The sequence below is a fragment of the Bombus vancouverensis genome, chromosome 12 (genome assembly GCF_051014615.1).
Source record: "Bombus vancouverensis nearcticus chromosome 12, iyBomVanc1_principal, whole genome shotgun sequence".
In the NCBI taxonomy this organism is placed as follows: Eukaryota; Metazoa; Arthropoda; class Insecta; order Hymenoptera; family Apidae; genus Bombus; species Bombus vancouverensis.
The window spans coordinates 12,454,967-12,477,243 of record NC_134922.1 but is presented as its reverse complement, the minus strand read 5'-3'; the positions used below and the strand labels follow the sequence as shown (position 1 = coordinate 12,477,243).

The window sequence follows — 22,277 nt, the reverse complement described above, 5'->3', positions numbered from 1 at the left end:
CCTGCCCCCACTAAATCACTATTATTTTTCGAGTAGGTTAAAAATTCGTCCGATGAACGGCCGAGATTAGAAAATCTGGTAATTAACCTCCTGCCGGGGATGGACGAGGACGCGAAAAGTAACTCGCGTATTTCTCTGACCTCCGACTAACCGAAAACTTTGTCACTCGGAAAGTTTGCCTCGCTATCAAGATCCGCGAACCGGTTACCGGTACATTAATTACGTTCGTTCGTACAGAACCGGTCATTCTTAATCGCCGCCACTGCCGCAAGATCTCTACGAGTAGTTTAGAATTTCCGCCGTTCTTGCTAAATCATCGGACGTCGGATTTCACGCGATCCTCCGGACGAAACCGAAAGATCGGGGATGGAGCGGCGAAAGAGGACGAACTCGAGGTCGAGAATTTTGAGGAACAATCTCTACCAATTTCGCGGGCAAATCTGATTACACGCCGCTTCGCCCGCTTGTAAACTGGATACGTAAAATTAATTATCGCGCCGTTGCGAAGGCGTTACCCTCCATAGGTAGAGCGAAGAGGGTCGCTACCGCGAGAACAAGGACAGCCACGTCGCAGATGGGGAGGATTCCGTCAAGGACGGTGGCGAGGAAGGTGGCACTACGACGAGCGACAAGTCGGCTGAAATGGCTGGAAATTATACTTGTTGGCTTTGTGGCAACCGAACCACTCACTGACTCGCTCACTGACTCACTGACTCACTGACTGACTGGTTGGTTGGTTGGTTGGTTGGTTGGTTGGTTGGTTGGTCGCGAGAGATCTACCTACGTCGGCGTGTCAATTACGATGCCAGGGACGAGCGAATTTTACCGTTGGTTTTAGACTAACTAACTTATGGCATATAGAACGCAAACGCGTAGGACAGGCGTACGGCGGAAAATTGCTAGTGTAAGCTTGTGCCGAGTCGTACGGGTCGGTCTGTAGTCTCTTTTCTTCCGGCAGGAATCAGAGAATCGTTTCAGATTCGCGTCGTTCTTCGTTTCCTCGTTTAACAATTTATCCATCCGTACGCCCTTCGTTCTCGTTCCGCTGGAAAAGATAAAATCGTCTCGCCGCACGATACATCCAATTATCGCCGTCTCAGCAGCGAATAATCCGTGGAAATTCTGAAAATTCGGAAGACACACTGTCAGTCCGTATTAAACTCGTAGATTGATTTCACTTGGTTGCCTGAAAGTATTTGAACGGCGGATAATAGTACGAAAAAGCAACTCAATTTACCGAAGCAATTTGCAAATCTGAACGCTGTTTAATAGACTACGAAACACACACACACGAGGATAAAAAATAATCGTTTTATTTCCCCTTATTTTTATCATTCTCAATCTCTTTCCTATCGAGTTTCCTGCTTGCAATTTTATAAATCTCCGATAGTAACACCTCCGTTGTTTTAAACTATCTAGTCGGAAAAACCGCGTCGCTCATGGGATAACCGAATACGTCGTTTCTTTGTTCTTTATCCATTTAACGTGTATTTGGCTGTCCGAAGAGTGTCTTTCCTTCGCAGACACGTGTTTTACAACGACGCATCTTTGTACAAACGTGAAACCTAATCTGTCGAACGTTGCGATCCTCATTTTGATAGAACAAAATGGATCGCACGTAATTCGATAAAACAATATAAAAGAGAAAAACCTTGTGCGCCTGTTATTTCCTCTTGAAACGAAAGAAAACTTTTCGCACGATCTAACGCTATGCTAACCGATGTGCGGTCATTGGTAGAGCGAGAAAACGAACGAAAACTATCAGAAATTTCATTTACGGTACTACGTACGCCGGCGGTCATGTTTACTCGGCTATTTGAAACTAGTAGATCGACGTCCCTTTCGAATTTCGATCGCGCAACCAGCCTGATTCTCTCCACGCTACTCTGTGCGATAACCCCTTTGTAAAGCGCGGTTCGTTCGTACACAGAAAAACCGATATGCATCTTGTTCCCTGGCAGATAGGTGTATTTATCGTGATGTTACCGGCTGGTTGTTGGATGAAACGCGGGCGCGTCCGTCGACGGACGAGGTAAATCGCGTTTGCCGGAACAATCCGAAGGAACGCGCGAGAACGAATGATTTTCGCTGGTGATTTTCCACGGGACGATGATCGGGAAAAGTCGAAGGCGGCGCAGAAAGAGAGGGAGAAAGAGAGGGAGATGGAGCAAGTGGAAGTGGAAGTGGAAGGGGAAGAAATCAGGTGTTGGAAGCATAAATTGCTGGATTTTCAGATTCATCGAACCGATCGAAGTAGTAAACACAGTTTATGGACAGCCGTTATTCAAGCGGCCAATATAACGCGCCGTAGCTCGTCTCTGGGATATAATCTAAAATTCGTTCGTGGCACAATTTCAACATCGGACCGCGATCGATATTAAAGTCCATTAAACCGGTAACCCGCGCTAACGGGTTTCAGTCGCCGTGTCTGACCCGTACGCGGGTTGTTCCACTCGACGGCCCCCGCTCGAGCGCAGGTATTAAGTAGTAATCTCCAGGCATGATCGGACTGCGTTCTGCCGTCCGATAAAACCGACTGGAAAAAACGATCTAACGGTGTGGAGAGTTCCCGCTACTTTCCTCTATTACCGTTTCCCTATCGACGAAATTTAATACATTTATAGGAACGGACGAACGCCGTGGATATTGCGCGTATTTTCATTGAGTCGGCGGCACGGCGCCGGCAAATTAACCGAGACAATTTCGATGCTCCTTCGATCGGCAAAAAAAGAAAAAAGAAAAGAACACGAAAAAGGAAGAAAGTGGGTGGGAAACGGGAACGAGTTCCGGTAGAATCGTCGCGAATCGACGCAATTCCCGTTGGTCTTTGGGCGTGTTCTAGAATCGAAGCTGCAACGAGCAACTGGAAAAGCAAAAAAAAAAAGGCTTGCTTCTTATCGAAAACGAGACGGCAGCGACGTAAATTTTGAAACGTTCGTGGCACTGCCAGAAAAGACGAGGATCGGTAACGCTTTTCGATCCTCGCATCTGGACAAGGTTGGCGCAGTTTTAGCGGATTGTCGGGCAAGCAAAAGCATCGAGTAGTAATTTCCAGGCATGAACGAAGGCAAGTTGGAGCACTCGGTGCGCGGGTTAGAGGAAAGCGCAAAAAGCGAATTAAAAGAGAGGGGTTGCCGTGGCCAGTGGTTCCGCCAATCACTTTAAAAGGATCGCCGTTTCACACGGCCACGTAACGATCGTTACGGCCGTTAAAACGGAATCGACGGCGATTCGCTTTTAGCCCCGTTACTCGTCCAACTTGCTCGCCGAACGGTGACAGTGAATAATTCGCCGTTTCCTATCGACTCGTTTCGCGTTTGGAAGACGCGACCGATAATAAAACGCGCGGCTCGGGTCGCGATTCGTTCTTAGATAGATCGAAAGAAGGTGGAAAAGACGATAAAGAACACGTGAAAGCAAAGGCACGCGAGAAGAAAGAAAGAAAGAATATCGATCGCCGCGAACGCTGCGCGCCGCGGTGCGAATCGATCGCGAATCATCGGCTGCTTTGCTTTTAACGAAGAAACAAATCATTCTACGAGCCTGAATTTTTCCATTGTCGGCGTTGTCGGGATGAGACCGCGCGCGATGCCCTTTTCACGGTCTTTCGGTTCGCTCCACTTTTTCTACCACCTTTTTTCCCCGCTCTGTCCCTCTCTCTCTCTTTCTCTCTTTCTCTCTTTCTCTCCCTCTTCTTCTCTCTATCGTGGCTCCTCCTCCTCCTCCTCCTCCTCCACCTCCTGCCACCATCGTCCTTACAGCGGCACAAAAGCCTTCGAAAAATATGTCAGGTCGAACAAAACGAGGCAGTAGCGGCGAGAGGAGCCAGACTCCGCGGCAGCAACGAGAACGACCAGCAGCCGTAAAGGGCCGGAGAAAGAGAGGAACGATGGCTCGAGGTCGCAGGACGATGAAAAGAAAGATGGAACCCTCCACCGGCCATTTTCTACGACCCGTGAGGACGGACGTCCGGGTGTAGGAAGTACAAATAAACATCCTTTTCCCTTCGTACCGACTACAACCGCCGTGAAGTAGTTTCGGCGTTACTCGTTTTCTTCCAGCTTTCACGACTGGTTGCCCACAACCTGCAGGCTTATGTTCTTCCCTTTCAACCTCTTTCCCCCTTTCACGGCTCCTTCTTCTATCTCGTAAATCGTTTCCTTTCTTTCTCTCCGGCCGTGTCTTTTATAGCGTCTTCGTTCTCCTCTTCGTTCGTCTCGATACGTCGAGTCCACATCGCCGGCTCGTTAACGATACTCGCGTTCCAGGGATCCGCCGATTCTTCTATCGGATCGAGAACGAAATTACAGGGTACGTCGTCGTCGCGCTCCTTCTCCCTCTGTCGTTGTCCGTCACTGTCCATGAGAACACGGTGGACGATCCTTGGTGAATTTCAACCGCCCGATGTGTTTCCTCTGGCGAGCTATATTTTTTTTCCCCTTTTTACTTTTTTTTTCCTTGTTTTCGTTTTTTTCCCCCCTTTTTCACGAAAACTGAACGCGCCGCGCTGGAAAACAGAATCGATACAGCGTGTAAAAACAACGCAAAAATGTCAGGTGACGCGAGTCCCGGCAAACAAGGTCGCCCTCGTCCCTGTAAAATAGCCTGCTCGATACACGGCCGTGCTTTAATTCGCGGAGAGTTTTCTCTAAGCTTTACAGCCGCGAGAAAGCAGCGACAGCACGATTTTCATGAATAATAAAAAGGACCGAGTGCTCGAGAGCTGGCTCTCGTCGCTGGCCTCCGTCCCCGCCTCCTCGCCACGATCTATCTATCGTTTCTCTCAGAGGGAACAATGTTTTTTCATTCTCCTCAAAATATGCTAGCCTCAGGCTTTCCACGTAGCTCCGTCTCTCCGTAGCAGGATTCTTGGTAACCGAGACATCGATGCGATTCCGCCAAGCACCGGACGACCGAGCGACTTTTCCACGCCGCGGCAACTCGCTGCCCCCTTACCCTGCAGGTGCGCGCGACCAGGGAAGTAACGTTAATTTCTCTTTCGAGATCGCGGCCAACGCTAGAAAGACGAAGAATCTTTCGCCCATCGACCAGCAGCTCCTCGTCGCAAGTTCCCGACTTCGTTAATAGTTTTTCGATCATCGATTCGAAGATTAAGGGTTCGTTAAAGCGCCTTGGAAACGCGTTCCCCGTGGTTACCGGGACTCGTCCCACTTTCTCCAATCCCACGAAAGCCACCGCAACGTCCACCGTCCAACTATCGCTTCATAACCTTCGAAAGTCTCGAACGAACGAGCTTATTACGCTGGGAGCTTAACGAGCTCTGATTGACCGTAGCACGAAAGACGTCTCGTTCTTTCCGCGCGTAATACCTTGCCTCGGCTTCAGCCTTTCGCGAACCGTTTAACGTCCCGGCAGACTACCCCGTTTTTCCATTTTCCCCCAGCGATTTCTCTGCCTTCGTCTTCCCGCTAGTTTCTTTCGTCTGGTAATTCGAAATCGTTGGTCGATTCGGGCCAGCGGCTATAGATTCGAGAGGGACGATCGAGCAACGGAAACGAAAGAGATTCGATCGAGTTTCGGGCTTAACGAAGTCTGTTTAGTCGGTTCCTTCCTTCCCTTTGCCGTTCATCCCCATCCACCACGCGCGCCCACACACACACACACACACGCACACACACACAGTGTTTTCCGGTTTAATGCAATAAAGCTGGCTGGCGAATGTTTTAAGGTATTCAGCGCGTCCATTTTCTCCGCGCGCTTGCCACGTTTTCTCCAGCCGGATACTTTTTTTCCGCCGACTGCCTTTTTCCGCGCTTTCTCCCGCTCTCGCGCCGCTCCCTTGGCCTCCCATTCACTGACGCGTCTCAGACATTAGCTGGCATTCTCTGGCACATCCCCTTCTTTCGCCTTCTCATCCCTCTTTTCCTTTCCTCGCCGGCAAGCCGAAGCCCTGAGCAAGCTTTTGTTGAGCTTTTGATGGAGAGATTCCGCGCTTTGCCACGCTTGTCTGGAGCTTCCTTCTTCCTATACCTTTTTCCTTCCTCATCGCGGCACCACCGGCGACGCTCTGGCCCCAATTTCTCTCGATCGAAAGCCTCGCTACGAGCCGTTCGACAACTTCTGCCGTATTAAAAGCAAAGAAATACGTTTGCCAACAGCTATTACTCGCGGAACGCGCAATAACGAAACGCGGTGTACCGTACGCGTTCTTCTTTCTCTTTCGTTCGACGAAATAACCCGGAGAAATGGGCTTTTGCGAAAGTCGTTTCGTACGATGCTTTCGATTTAAGACATTTTCATGCGAAGCAATACGAGAGCAAACGTATCTCCGTGTCCACCGTGCGTTGATCGATCGCAGTCAAATTCTTTCGTTCGTCGATACTCCTCAGCGACGAGACGAAGACGCGGTATCCAAGCGGAGAACCGTTTCAACCTCTAAATACCGCAACTTGGATAACTTCGAATATCGCGCGTACGTTTTTGCGTATTTAAATTTCTGCCTCGCTTTCGCCGTCTCGCGAAACGAAGGAAATAGAAAGTACGAAGCGAGGAACTTTCGGTCTTCGTTGGAAGCTGCGCGAGAGTCGCGCGAAATCTCTTCTTCGACGCCGGGGCCGTTATTCGCCAGCAGTCTCAACCGTACGGTATTCACGCGGTAAAATTTTTGTTTCCGCTAAATGAAACGCTAAAAACCGTCGAATGTCCGGGTCGTTGGCGAAAAGAAGGGAAAGAAAAATAAAACCATTGCTGGAAGCTGGCTTCTTATGAATTACTTAAGAATACGAGCACGCCGCTGAATCGACGTATTTACGGCCGCTGCCTCCTTCCGGCAAGCCCTTCTTCTCAAAGCCCCGAGGAAAATGCTTTCGCGTGGTTTCCCAAACCGGCTACCTTCTTTCTTTTTTTTTTTTTTTTTCGACGCGCCGCACGAAAACTTTCAGCAGGGCGACTTTCGCGGCCGGCATAGTAACGACCGCAAGCTTTCTCTGCCTGGTATTTGTTAAATTTCGCGCGATCGTAGCGATTTCGCGCGGCAATAAGGGAAAATTTCGTCTAGCGCTTAATCCTTTAACGCGTAATTTTCTTCGACTCGGAAGGTCAACGATCGTGAGTTTTCTCTTTTACTAAAATTCGTTCTCGGATACGCGATATATCTTTCCGCAATTCGAAAGATCCGATCCGAAGATTAAACTGGCGTCGTGGCAGTTTCTCCGCTTTTTACATAAAACGAGAGATTATGCTGTGGGAAGATTCTCGCGTCTGCAGCAGAAATGAAAAAAGAGAAGAAGAGAGAGAGGGAGAAAGACGACCGACAGGAACGAAATCGCAGGGGAAAATCCAAAGAATCGACTGACGATGGTGACGACGTGCACGCGAACCTGGCAACCCGTTCTCTCTTGCTCTCGTTTCGACCCTCTTCGGCTATTCCTCGTGTTCCACTCTGCTGGCTATTCGAGGTTAATCCAACGAGAAATACCGGATGTCCATTAGCCAGCGAGTCCGTTTCACGATCGCCGAAACCGCTCTGCCGTGCCGGTTGTCTACGCGTTCATCGGCACGCACGATCCCGCTTGCTTCGCCGTTTCAACGAGCCGCAATTTTCCCGTAAACCTCGATGCGAGTAACCCGCTTGGCATTTTCTCTAATGCGCCGGATTAATTAGCTAATGGGCCGTCGAATATTTGCAATCGAACCCTCCATATTTACACTTATTTCGCAAACGCGTAGCATTCGTGCGCCGATTTTCGATGGCGTTGCGCTTTCCATTATAATCGCGATACGATTTTTGAGTAAAAGTGGAATATGCACGGCGCGCATCGTTGTCCGTCAGGGGAACGCGAGCCGAAAAGCGATATCGATTTGGCAAAGTAGGATGATTTCGCGATTAAGCCGGATCGGTCGATCCTCGGTCGTATCGGTATCGGACGAGCGAGCTAAGTATCGTTCGATCGGCAACCTGTCCGCAATAGCGGCGTGCGACCGTCGCTATCGGTTATCTGGTAATTGATTCGGACGGTGCATCGAGCGTATATCAACCGCATGTAGCGATGATTTAGCGGCTTCTCCGAGTCGCTAGATTTCCTATTCACCGACCGAAAATTGGACGTTCGAGTACGACAGTCGGAACGTTATCTGCTTTCTACCGCTACTCTGCTGTTGCTACTGCTATTGTTTTAAACGCTCGCCCCTCTCGATGAAATTATTGCGAGCAAATGCACGATCGTGTCCTCTTGGCGTTTCGGCGAAACCGGCACGCCCGGAGCTACACGATGGAAATTTAGTCGCAGCACTGGGCTCGTTGCAAACAATCGAGAAATCGATCGAAGGAAAACAAGCGATCCTATGAAAACATCGAGCTATCGTGGAATTCCCTAATTGCCAGGTCGCGAGAGGGAGATCGTCAACACCGTTTTTTCCCTCGCGCATAATCGAACTTTTTATTCGCGTCTCTTCCATTAAATTGCCGAATATCAACGTACGAGGTTTTGCACTTTAATCACCGATGTTCCCTTCTCTGTCCCTCCATTTACCTTGCCATCGATAACGCGAATTCGCCGTCACTTTCCCTTTTCGCTCGGAAAATGTACTTCCGAAATCCAGCCTATCTTCGCAACCAACGCAACTGCCGCGTTCCCAATTGGCTGCGCGAACCATCCGTGCGCGAATCTGCGTCCTCTGACCGGCTCTCTGTCTCTCCGCCAGACGCATTTGTACACGACTCGGGGTCCTGGATCACGAACCATGGATCATGAGCCATAGATCATGGCCCGTGGAGCGTGGATCGCGTGAATCCTACGAAACCTGTACCGTATATCCGGCCGGCGATATGTTTGACGAACGATGCTGCTCGATGCAGCGACCGATTCTCTTTGAGAAAATCATGGAAATTTAATCGTGAGCCGGCTGAACGTTCTCCGTGTCCGATCTCCTCCTGTTTCGAGCGGCTGCGCGTAAAAAAGTCGAAGCAACGCCGGGCCTGGCTGTACACGCGCGCGGAAAGGAGACGTCGAAACGCAAATACGAGCGTTACCAACTCCTCGTTTGTTTGCAAATCGTTATGCGGCCACCGTTCGGCGCCATTTTCGTGGTATTCTCGGCGGATTTTCGCGCAGCCTGAGAAATCCAGCTTTCGCATGGAAGAGAAGGGCTTTGAAAGGCAGTTTTCCGGCCACCGGAAACGTGAAATACAACGATGCGTTATAAAATGACCGATACAACGCGATCGCTTCCGCGAAGAATTATTGTACCGTGTATTCGCTGGATGAACACGCGCCCGGAAATCCGGCCACGTCGGTACGCGTTTTCGCGAAAGGTATACGTCACGTGGGAAACCGTAGAAGCGGTATAGGCAAGCGGGGAAAAATCTCCAGATTCCCCTCGTCGTTTCCTTCTTCCACCCACGCTGTTGCGGATTAAACGCACGAGGCATTTATCGGTGACCCTCCCTCCGGTTTTCCTCTGACGTATTTCGATTCCTTTGAAACTCGTCTGGGGATCCATCTCTGAAAGGAAGCCGCCGGTAAACTCGTGTGTCGTTCGCGTCGTTCGCGTGGTTCACTCGCTTCGAGGAATAGAAAGGCAACCGACGTCGCCTTATTCCGTTCGTCGCAGCTTTTATTTTTGTTTCGCGAAAGTATGCCGATGGCTAGGAATGCAACGTAACGCGAACCATAGCCGTTTCATTTAAACCGATTGCTCTTTGGCATAATACACCCTCGTCCTACTCCGATGAAACTACTGCAACTCTCTGAGAGGGTGTGTGTGTGTGTGTGTGTGTGTGTGTGTGTGTGATGTGTAGGGACCTCCTCGAAGCCTCGGCGAAATAATTGATCGATGGAAATGCTTCGTACGGAAATACCCGCGTCCCTGAAAAGCGGCCACGATTGAAATGGAAAAACATTGGTAAACTTTGAGTTTCCGATCAGTCAGCGTTCGTTCTCTTTTATCCGCCCCTTCCCTTCCTCTTCTTCCTCCTGCATACTCTCGCCCTTTCTCTCTCTCTCTCTCTCTCCCTCTCCTTTTCCGCTTCAATAGCAATTCTCCGCCGATAAATTTCCCCGCGCGCACTTTATATTCACGATATTGTAATCGGCTGAATAAATTCAAGCTCTGCCATAAATCGTTCCATCAAACATGCATAAAGGTGTACCGCTTTCGATTAATTGATAAGAACGAGGTAAGAGCGCTATCGACGGTCGGTGGAACGAAACGAAATGCTTCGGTAGGCTCGTGGCCCTTTCTTTTCTCCTTGTTACCGTTCAGACGTTCCACTTCTGGTTTCTTCGTCTGCCACAACGGTACCCATCACCCTCTACCACCTACCGTTTCTCTCTCATCCTTTTTTCTCTTTGGTTAATGACCCACCTGCCCCGGCGAATACCAGAGCCACGGTTTCGTTTCTTCCGGACCAGCGTAATGCGAGCAGAATTAATTACAAGATCAAAAGACGATTTAGGCTGGCTTTCTCCCAACGTCGCTGCTCTCCGCCTTCCGTCTCGTCTCGAACGCGAGACGAGTTTGGTCTTTAGAGCCTAATCCCCTAGAGCCGCTACTCGAAACCAAGCCACTTGATGCAAGGCCTCGTTAAGACGAGGTGGCACGAATCGTTCTTGAGGGGATAGCTTGAATATTACGAGACCTTCCCCATACGGTATCGCACCACCTGCTGCTGCTGCTGCTGCTGCTGCTGCTGCTGCTGCTGCTGGCATGGTGACGTTATTCTAACTCCTAGCGTCTCGCATTAACCTCGTTTCGCGGCTTGCGAAGACGCGCTGTCGATCAGATCCGATCGCGCGACCCTTTCTCGCGACGTTTCCAAATGGAGCTGGCACGCGATACGACGCGACGCCATGCCACGCCACCTGACTGAACGCGCGTAGTCTGCGTTCGAATCTTCACTTTCTCGCTTTCTCTTTATACCCGTTCCCCGTTATACCCGTTTTCTGGCCACTCGTGCGAGATTCGCGGAAAAAATTCCATCGGTCTGTACTCGTTAATTAAAACTCCGATGAAGTTAGAACATTCTAGAAAGCTTTAACGAGGGATCGAAGTCGCGAGTTTAATCATTTTCTACGGCTACAACAAAAATTGAACTCGCTGCTTGATATAGGTTCCGTCGTACGTAAACTCGAGCAAAGTGGAAGAAGAAGAAGAAGAAGAAGAAGAAGAAGAAGAAATTTGTGCGGCGCGCGAAACGAAGCAATTTTTCTTCCGATCTTCTGTAATATAACTTTAATTTCTCGATTTCCCGATTCTGTTTCTCTCATTTTTCCCCTTTGAACGCTAGGAATTTGAAGAAAAACTTATCCCGCGGGAGTTAGCCCGGCCAAGTTCACAAAGTCCGCCAAAGGGAAACACTTCTTACGCGCATAGCATCATCGACCGGTAGTAGTACATCGTCTCGAGCTTTCTACTTGTCCTCCTATCGAATTTAATTTTCCAATTTCACCAAACGTATTCTCGTCCACTTCCGTTTTCCAGCGATTTACGTGTTCGTCGCTGGGTCGAGGTACCTCTCTTTCCGCAAACGCAGCCAATTTCCCATAGATCGATTTCTCTCGAAATGACGTAAGGCGGTCCTCTGTACACGTACACGTGCTATTCGTCTTCTACCAAACGTACGTACACACACACGCGCCTACATTTACATATGCATATACAGGGTGACCCGTATAACCTGGCGTAATACTAACATCGGCCAGAGAGCGATTCCACGTGCAGAGATAAATGCGCTGCGTGGAATAACATTTTCCAGTCGAAGAATCAAGTTTTCCAATTTCTCGACTCGGCCGATTACCGATTACCGATTAACACGACTATAGAGACACTCGGCAGCGGATCGTTCCACGTGCGAAAGTACGCGAAAAATTATGAAATGCAATTTTTCCGTTTCGGATCTCGCTTTCAAGAAAATACAGCTTAAGCGCGTTTGGATAAGGCTACAAGTTTAATTTCATCGGAAACGAACGGTTCCGCGAGAAAATGTTATTCTACGTTTCTCGCTTAATTTCCCACGTAGAATCGCTTCTCGAATTGACAGCAGGCTACGTTGTACGAGACACCTTGTACATCGAGGACGGAAGCGTGGCCGTGCAGCTGCGTCACCGCGTGCGATTGAATTATGAAAGCTCGCTTGCACGGGACTTTTACGGCGGATTTTGACCAGTGTAGTTTATTGGCCCGTTCCTTATTGAGCTTCCGTTTCGCGCTGCCCCGACAGCAACGTATTAATTCCTGTTTCCGCCTCGTCAGCCGATCGCAAATTTTCCATCGACCGATGACACGATCGTCGTGCAAAAGCTTTTAAAGCCGGATCCAGGCCGGAACGACCGCGACGGAAATCTCGTAACCGGGGGAACGTTCCCCTCTGAAAAATGCCAGTTTAATTCCTTCCGCCAGAGTACGTAGCCGTCTCTGGTAAAGAAGAACCATTGGGCAAAAAAGCAAGGCTCGCGTACCGCGATGCGCCACTGTTTCGTCCAGCGTAATTACCATTACCACCGCGTGCCATCCATTCCGTTTGCCCTCGTACAAAGAAACGTCCGTTTTACCGTCTGCGAACTGTTCTTTCGAGCATATTCGTTAGACTTATAGCTCCTGACCGGTGAATTAAGATCGGGCGGAAAATGTTGTTTCCGAACATCTTACGAATTAACGAATTACGCGAGCATTGCAAAATGAGAAAAATTACAAAACGCAAGTCTATACGTAATACGTAGCCCACGACTTTCTAACTCGTCGATTTACATTCGTTGTTCCTTTCGTTCCATATCGTTCGCGATTCGTAGCGATAATTGCCGAGAGGTTCGTACGCGTTTCATCCTTGCAAGCTGAAAATTGTACAATTGGACGCGTAGTTCGTACATTTTCCAGACGTTCTCTCGACGAACGTGGTTGTCCTCGTCGTCGCTGGTGCTCGCTCTTGCCAATATAGAATCCCAGCGTTGTTTCCGATTGAAAGTTTTCAAGTGTTTCGGAACAGTCGAGTGGTCCGGGGCGGCCGTTCGCGTCTCCATAGGGAACGAAAGTTGAAATCCGGCGGGTCGTCGCGTCGGCGGGTAGGAGAGAAAGCAAAGAGAAGAAGAAGGAAAAGGAACGAAAAGAAAAGGAGTTCTACGGAAAGGAAATTGGCAGAATGACTCGGACCTTCCCCTGCTTCTTTTTCGGTCGGTAGCGAACGCTAACACAGCCTTTGCTTTCTCTCTCTCTGTCTCTCTCTCTCTCTCTGTCTCTCTCTCTTTCTCTGCTTCTTTCCAGCTTCTGACAGAGAAGATTGCGATTTAGGGAAGTGCGTGGTTGTCACCGAATGGCGTGTTCGCCCGAAAAGCTGGCGGAAAGATTTTCATCGCGCGGAAACACGCTGGAGAACGTCGCGAAACCAACGAACGGTACACGCCAGGTTGTCGACTTTCGCCTCGATAAGCTGCTCGGGGATAAGCTCCCAAGATACCGCATAAACCTATCTTGCTTCCCGGCAAAGTTATCCTGAATATTTTACTCGTGAAATATCTGCGCTTCGAACGAGCCAACTTTCGAATATAGGAAACCCGACTCTTAATCGATTTCGACGCGGGCAAATTTTCTGATCGGCCTGGCCGCTACATTCATTCTCGCCGTACCATCGCATCGTCTCGAATTTTTCCTCTCCAGTCTCGGTCCTGCCAGTCACGTTCCCCCATCAAAATGTAGATGCGGCGAACTGGACCACCGAGTGGGTATTATTTTTTCGCTCGATCCTAAGCGTTATTTATGCGCGCTGCTCTTCGACCGATTTTTAAATTCCCCGGGGAGCCTGTAGCACGCGCGGCCGCTCGTTATTATTTCCGTACCACGTCGGAAGGGATTTGCACAGGGAACCGAAGGTTCGTCTCTCATCGCGAAACGTGATTCGTTCACGACCGGACACGACCGAGCTTTCAGAACGGCCGTCTAATCGACGAAATTTATCGCTTATATCGGTTCGGTGTATTGTTAGAATTTAGTTGGCGATTTAGAAGGCCGGAACGATCCGCAAGAGCTGGTCGTTCTTCCAATGGCGAAATCGCGTTTCCTTCTCTTAGAGTCTGCAACAAATTTCCAACAAATATGTTACGCTTGCTGAAAACGGCTAAATCAACGCTCACCTGTTGCTGATTAATCTGTTATAACACCAATAAGATAACGATTCGTGTCGATATAATCGATGAGAACGATAAAACAAAGTGCGCTCTAAATTGATTCTCCCATTTCCCCGCGCTCGTCTCTTTTCCACTGGCTTCTTTCGCCCGGTGCTTTATTCTTCCTCCATATCCTAGGAAATCCATCGCTTTGTCGTTATCTAAAGCGACTTCGCGTAAACGGATGGAGCCGGCAGATCGGTCTTCCGACGATCCCTCGGACGTCGTGGAAACTTGTTCCTCTTCTTTTCGCTTCGATGCGAGAATTTCCATACTCTGCAATTTCTTCGCTATAGATGCAGCGAGGCAAAGAAGAATCTAGGAGAAGAGGAGGAAGGGGGAGGAGGAAAGAAGCAGTGAGAGTTTTTCTTCTCGGGTTTTGATCGAAAACTCGGTAAACCGAGCGACGACGCGGCTGTATTATTTTTGCGTTGAGACGGCAAGAGGATGAAGAACTCGGCAAAAACGGGCAATCCGAGAATCGACGGAGACAACGGCGTTAGCGAGAAGGTTCTCGTTACGAGGATAACGTGGAACGATGGCGGCGGTCATATCGTCGGCGATCGTTCACGTTGTTGTTAGCAACAGATGGTTTTAAAAAGAGACAGAACGATCATCTTCGAAAAGAAGGATCGCGAGTCAGAAATTTTGAAAAAGGTATTTTCGTTTAAGCGGAAGACACGCGGTAGAGATCGTTAAATATAACGGAAATTTGTCGACAAATAAAGTAGCTAAAAGATACTAAGTTTTAACGTTACCGCAACGTCAGTTTCAGTATTCTCGTTACGAATAACGATTATAAACGATCGAAATTGTTTTTGATTACTTGTGACCGGTATGGATGCCGGAATTCTTTTTTTTTTTTTTAAGTACCAATAATCGTTATCGATGACGGGACCCTTTGTTTTTGGTTATCGATAACCGTTGTACATCGCAGAATTTTTTTTTTTTTTTTTATTATCAGTAACCATCATCGACGACATTTTTTTTCTGCTTATCAAAAAACTATTGGGTCGGTAACTGAGCGATCGCTGATTTCGTCAATACCACCTAATGACAAATTCCGCGATCACTTAGTCGCCAATCCAATATCGTCGACGATGAAATTGATTTTCGGTTAGCGATAGAAATTATCGACGAGGAAATTCTTTTCTCTTCCCTTCTTGCTTTTCACTCGATTCTCACTGACATTACCGATTACGAGCATCTAGAGGATGGTACGGTGGCGCGTAAAACCGTATTTCAACATCGTCGTTAGCACTGTAACGAGATGAGACTATGATGACTCTGTGCGAGATAAGGAAGAAACGGACGCGAGAAGGGAGAGAAGGAAAGGAAGCAACGAGACTCTTTCGTCGAGCGACGCGGTTGTATTTTTTTGCCACGGGATCGGAAACAGCTGGTTACGGAGGACTCGGCAAGAAGGGGCGATCCACGAATCGACAGAGGCAATGGCGTTAGCAGGAAGGTTCTCGTTGTCGCGCGGTCCACGGTGGCGGTCGTATTGTCGATGGTAATCGGTGAAAGCGGTGGCGAAGAGAGAGAAATTGTTTGTCACGGACTGGAACGCGAAGGAAAGGGTAACGGAAGAGAATGAGAGGTCGAATCATCGCGGCATACGGACGATTCGAGGGGCGGGAAGGTCTGTGGGCGATTTCTATTGTCGGCCGTGAACACCGCTCACGGTCGCCGATATAATTGGCGCCGCCCTGCCGGATAACTCGAACGATAACGAGGACAAAAGAAACCACGCCGGCGAAGAAAACAATGGACGAAGATCCGCTGAAAGTACCCGAAGAACGAGGAGCGGCGCTCTTCGCCGCTGGATGACACGACAGTCGGCTGAATCTGACAGAATTCAACCGACTTTTCCGGCTTGCTCGCGTCTAAGGTTCGAGTGCACCAACCGAGCAGCGACCTTTCCCGACCCAAGTGCCAACGATTCTCGCGCCTTAATCGCGCTCGTTAACGGAGCCGAGCTACCGAGCGAACCAAGCGAAATTCCTGCTAGCTTTTCTCGGCTCTCGGCGCGTTGTCGCATCCCGTCGCACCGGCCACCTTCGTAATCTTTCAACCACGTTCGCGGAATACATTTCGCGGAAGAACCAAAGCGGACACCGGCCATTCGTTCGACCGAGTCTGCAAGAGATTCGTGCGAACGTAACGAGGTGTCAGGGGCGGAAACCGTAGGGCGAAATCGTCTTTTCACGCCGCGTTTCTTTAAAATTACGCAGAGATTTGTCGCGAACGCTGCCACTCCCTGTATCGACTTTCTCCACGTTGCGTTCATCGCACTTTTAAGGATGGTTTTAAGAATTTGAATATGAGTCAGCTTCCTTTTCCGCGCGACAGAGCTCCAACGCTATTCCGACTGGTCCTTTCTTCGATCTGTATATGCGTCGGTACTGGCGTTGAATTCAAAGCATCTCTCGTTTTTCTTCGTCTCTTTCTTGTTCGTGAACAACGTCGACAAGAATCTCGAGAAAGTACAAAGACGTTACAAAGGCGTGTATGCTGAAGAATCTCGTGGTCTTCGTTTCACCGACACGCGAACGGTCGTACGCGATCCAACAGGTTCTACCGACTTATTACGTATTTACGATAAGAGCAGGCGACTAGATCAAAGTTGGCGAAAGTCGTACCGACGACCGACTGCTGGCTCGAGCTCCGATTGCTCTTTTAATTGACGAGATTATAAAAGAACGATTTACAAAGTACCGTCCCGGGGCCCCGGTCATGGTAATTACAGTTTGATCGCGCCGCTCTTTCCTAACTTTCACCCAGTTCGCGGCAATTGTACTAATAATCCTCGAATCTGAAAACATCCGCTTCTTTGAGTAGGATCTCTTTCGTGCAAAGATGACATACGCGTTCGAAATTAAAATAACAGCTGCGTCACTTTTACAGTAAAATATAGTAAGATATTTTCAATTGCAATAACGTGCAGTTTATCTCCAGGTATGAAATCTATAATACGATGTTATCCGATCCGAGTATTTTCTTTCGCGAAACGTTTGCATATTAATAGCCCGCGGGTGTACATGCATTTATGGGAGATGTAAAATTGTAGAAATGCACGGAACGTTACGTACGTTGTTAATAACGGACGAGAAAAATCTCGTGTTTTCACGATACTACGAAACGAGTGTGACGAGAGAGGAAGAAAAATTACGGGGACAAGACGCGTCAGCTCGTAATCGTCGAAGAGATCTTCTTGCCAAATCGACACGCGGCAACGTCTCGTCTCTGTATCGTCGGTCGTCGAAACGAAATCCACGGAAACGCGGTAAGAACGACGAGAGTACTTTGCGAGTAACACGGTCTGTATAATTATCAGTGAAACGTCGAAGATTGTTGGACTTAATGACGATGTTATTGGAGCCTCGTTCGAAAGTAGAACGGATTTTTAATTAATCCCACGCGACCCAATTATCGGCGGATGTCTAATTTAAAAAATGGGATATAGGAAACGAGAAGGGAAGAGGGTAAAAAGGGGAAGAAAAATTTGTCGAGGAGGTTCGAGACGCGTAAGCCCCATTGAGATGGAACCAGGCCTACGCGAAGTAGTTCGAAACTTCGAGTGCAACATCCTCCAACTTACCTTTAACTACGAGTTCGCTCCAAGGATGAACGCAGTATCGTCGTAATTACGTGAAGAACGAGGCAAATGTGGCTTCTATCGCGTTCACCGCAAAACAAGTCGAATTAATCTCATCTCCGGCTAACGACACGTCAGCCTTCGGCTTCGTTGCTCCTGATTTTCTGGCTCGTCGGCGGAAGAAACGAAAAAACTTGCAACTTCGCCGCCAAATATTGACTTTACAGCGAATTAACTTCTACGAATGTTTCCAGTTTATTCAACGTGTCGAACAACGCGGGATCCGCCGCGTTACCGCTGTTATGATGTGAGAAGAAACAACGACCAGCCATGCTTTTCAAAATTTTATTCTTTACGATCGTTTAAGTATTTATCATTGCTGTTATCGTCATTATCGAGAGAGAGAGAGAGAGAGAGAGAGAGATCGTTATAAATTATCGAAGATGAAAGAACGCGATATGCAGGAATAATTCATAGAACATCACGTGAAACATTCAATGTATTAGTACCTAGTACTGGTTTACAATATCCAATAGGTGAAACAACAGATCTCCACTCTTTTAGTTGTACCGGTAACAAATTTTTATTTTCCCATGTCGTAATGTACCACAAGATACTACCGAAATATCAACAAAATCATCGCACATTTCGAGTTATTGTTGCGGTAAACGAACGACATATCGTAAACAATATTCGATGCTATAACGATTTATTATCCGTAGTTAAAAAGTATTTATGTATTTCTATAACGATGAAAACATAGAAAATAATTAGCGGAATTAAAATGCGGCGAGATATTAAACTACGATTTTATAGTTACATAGTCTACGCTCTTTCTCACATTTTAAATGTGGAATACAAACGCAGATGGTGGAACATAGTTGGCCAACGACGCCCCGCGTTCGTTCATCTTTATCTCTGCATATTTCGAGCAGCCTCCAATCTCGCGTCGTCGTTCTTCTTGTCTCGAGAAACGCGAATAAATCGATCGGCTTTCGCGCTACGTCCAAGAATAGAAATTTCGAGGTATCGACCGACCTGTCCGTTTCTCCTCCTTCTCCCCCTCCCCTTTCCTCCTTCCTCCTCTTCTTCTTCCCTGTAAATCGTTTTACGAACTTTTTCCGGTATATTGAATTCTGATTCTATTCTCGAACACTCGGACACCGGTATATCCGGTCGCATCTACCGGTATCGCTGCACCGTCTTCGAGAAGACGAAACCTCTGTTTCCTGTACTGGGAAATAGAAATGGAAACTGGAATGGGATATCCTCGCAGTTCCAATAGCTTTCCCTAACTTTCGATCCCGCGGGACTGACCGCGGCATACCGGGCGCCACAGATTCTCCTAGAGGCTAGGAAACTGCGTGCACCCGCGTCTGTTCTTGATCGTGTTAAATAAATAGCACTGGGATCGCTGATTTACAATAACGCGAGACCGTTCGATTGTTACAGCCGAGAAATTGCCGAACGGTTTCCCGTTAATATCTCAAGCACCGACGACGAAGGTGGTCGAAATGGGTCATAACGCGGTGCTCCTCTGCACCGCTGTTGGGTCACCGCCTCCGATCATTTCCTGGGTACGGGACATGCTGCCTATCGACACGACCAATCCACGCTACACGGTTTTGGATACCGGTAAGTGAATTCCTTCTTTACGAATGTTCGAATTTGCGCGTTCTCAAGAAAAACCGGAAGCCATTTATCAGCGTGTCTTGTAAGGAGATTCGAAATGCTTGGAATCGCCTCGAATCTGAATTATATACGCGGTGGCGTAATTCGAAGCTCAAAACTTCTGCAAGTCTTGATCAGTCTGGAACGTTGCGTTAACTCGAATTCGCTACTTTCTCCGATACTCTCGAAAAGTAAGGTACTGACGTTCGTCCAAGTACTCCGCGTATCTTAACGCTGACATTTAAGATTTCTTTCGATTTTAGTATCGGGTATATTAATTTAAAAGTAAGTGAATATTTCGAGGGAATTTCAATTTCTCGTTAGCGAACGTGAAACGTGTAGTAAATCTCGTGACGATCCAGGCTATCGAGGAAACCGGTGTGGATACTAGCACGAACTCTAAAGGGGAGCTAAACCTAATGAACAAAGCGAAAGATCGAGTGGAAGAAAAATCTGGATAGCGGATGAATCGAAGATGTTGGGCGGCGATCTACAGGTAACAATAGGGTGAAGCTCGATGGCGCGTGTCATATCTCGTCGAGTGCCAGAGTGCGTAAGTCACTGTCAACTCGCGGTAGCGTTGATCGAGTGGTCACGCGATATGGGAACATCCAGCACATCCATCTCGTTTGCCGAGAGTGCACACCTGCTCTGCACGGCTCTCCTCGCGAAGTACACTTCGTGTCTGTTCGTGCGCCGATCTACATATATCGTTGACGTTTTCGATCAAACTGCCAAAGATCCGACACTTTTTCCTCGATCGAACCGATCGTTCGGTCCGATCGGTCCGCTTCCAGACGAAACAAACAGGCTTTGGTGAAACGCTGTGTCATAAACGTTAAGCGTTACGCGCGAGACATATATATATATATATATTTTTTTTTCATTAAGATTTTATTATTCCTCGAAACGAACGCGCTCGTCGATGCGTGGACAGGCTGGCGATTCTCTATCACAGCCAGTTAAACAGATTTCCATCTTTCAGTCACGCATATACATAGCTACTCGGTGCGATAAAAAAATCTTGAAAAAATCGAGGAGAACGCGGCCGTGATTCGGTCAGCTGCTCGTTACCTACTCGTGACGCGTTCCGCGTATACTCGCGCCTGGCAAGTCGATAACTAATGTCGGTGCATAAACCGACCCATACTACTACGAACGTTCGCTACGCTCTCAACACGATTACTCGTTGAAGCGATCGATCTCTCCCGCGATCATCCACTAATTTTAAGCGTGGATAGGTGGCCCGTAAAAACTTTTAAACGGCGATCGAGACGAGTGGTCTCGGAAATCCTGCGGTTCTCTCGTCCCTTCTCACTGGCCATAAAAAACGGAAACGTAATCGAGTGGCGACTAAAAAATGAAACGTTACGCGCGTGAGCGTTGACGAGAAGCGACTATTCGCGAATATAATTCGCGATAACGGGGGCAAATGAACGCGAGCGGACGAGTGGACGAGCAACTTGTACATACGAAAGTTGTTTAGCTAACGCACGACGTAAACTATTATCATTATTTTTCCATCGCCAGTAGCCATGTGAGACTCGCGCACTCGTATACGCACGTGTATACGTATATATCGGCGTATATATAAAACGTTCACTTTGTTTTTATCGCAATGGCGGTATCATTATCGAACGGCACGTCACGTAATACCGGCGTGCACTCGGCCGACTATCTTTACGACGGCCGGCGCAGTTTGCCGCGACGTGAAAAGTATACATTAGATGCAGGAAAGCTGGCTGCATACACGCTAGTATCGTTCGGCTGTATCGCGCACCCGGATACGTGTACGTGCACGCGTTATGCATATATCTGGCTGGTCGCTGCCTACATCGCTGCCTGCGTTCCGAGAGTACAGGCGCTTGCATAAAATTCCCAACGACCCGGCCACTCGACGATTTTCCATCGCGTCGAATCGGCCAACCCGTCTTCTCGCGATTAACGCGAAATTTATTCGTCTTCGTCGTTTCGAATATCTTCCAAATTCTCCTCTTTTATTCTCCTTTTGTCGTTATTTCTACGGGTTAGCGGAGCTGTATCGTAGCGCACCGTGTCGGTCGCACGTGCGTCGATCTTACGATTCGGGCAATCCGTGACTCGTATGCGTGGCACGTATAAACGGGAATATCGCGTGCGTGCGTGCTCGTCGCGACGCCTCCACCACGGTATCCGTCTGCACCTATGTGGAAACACGTGCTTACAACCCGCACACGGACATCTTAGAATCCTCGCGAGGCGACTTCGCCACGACGGAATTTCTTCGAACGGAAATTCGATCGGATGCGACTGCCGGACTATCTTCTAGCGATCCCGATAGATTACGGACAAGACGCGTGGCAGCTGGAGAGTCTGGAATAGGGAGAGGAAAATTCTGTCTCGAAGGATGATGTCGTTTTCAAAATTGTTAAACAACTGGATACGCGTAAGCACGTGTTAACGCGTAAGACGCAACGCGGTAAGGAAATAGCATGGAAGATGAATGCTTGTTGCAACAAACGGAAGAACTCTCGATACTTTGAGAGAAACTGTACCTGAAGTGTAAATTGGAAGAAAGAGTCGCGCGTATCGTATCCTTGCGAGAATATTCGTTAGAAATGGAGAATCATGCAACGAACGTAGCAAGGTTAGCGCGGAGTACGAGGATACAGAGAGAGAGAGAGAGAGGGAGGGAGAGAGACGAAGTTCTCAGAGTTGTTCTCCGAGTTATCGTTTCGTTGTTCCATCTCTATTTTATCCGAACTTCCTCACAGTTTTATCTGCTTCGTTTTACGTTTAATGAAAGAAGACCTGCTTACACAGGCGAGCATCGGTACAAAGAGGCAAGGGAAGGAAGAAACGACAAGCTCGAAGCGAAAAGCATTCCCCTCTAGTCGCATCAGTCACTCGCT

At 48.3% G+C, this 22,277-nt stretch overlaps 1 protein-coding gene across 8 annotated transcripts in view; it reads left to right on the top strand.

The window, feature by feature from the left end:
- The window catches only part of Lar (tyrosine-protein phosphatase Lar), a 208,231-nt gene that overhangs the window by 153,956 nt on the left and 31,998 nt on the right, over positions 1–22,277 (top strand). For all 8 annotated transcript variants that reach the window (XM_076623429.1, XM_076623428.1, XM_033331200.2 and 5 more), the window contains one exon: positions 19,168–19,350. In XM_076623429.1, the coding sequence (XP_076479544.1) occupies positions 19,168–19,350 (183 nt within the window). The remainder of the gene's footprint in view (positions 1–19,167; positions 19,351–22,277) is intronic.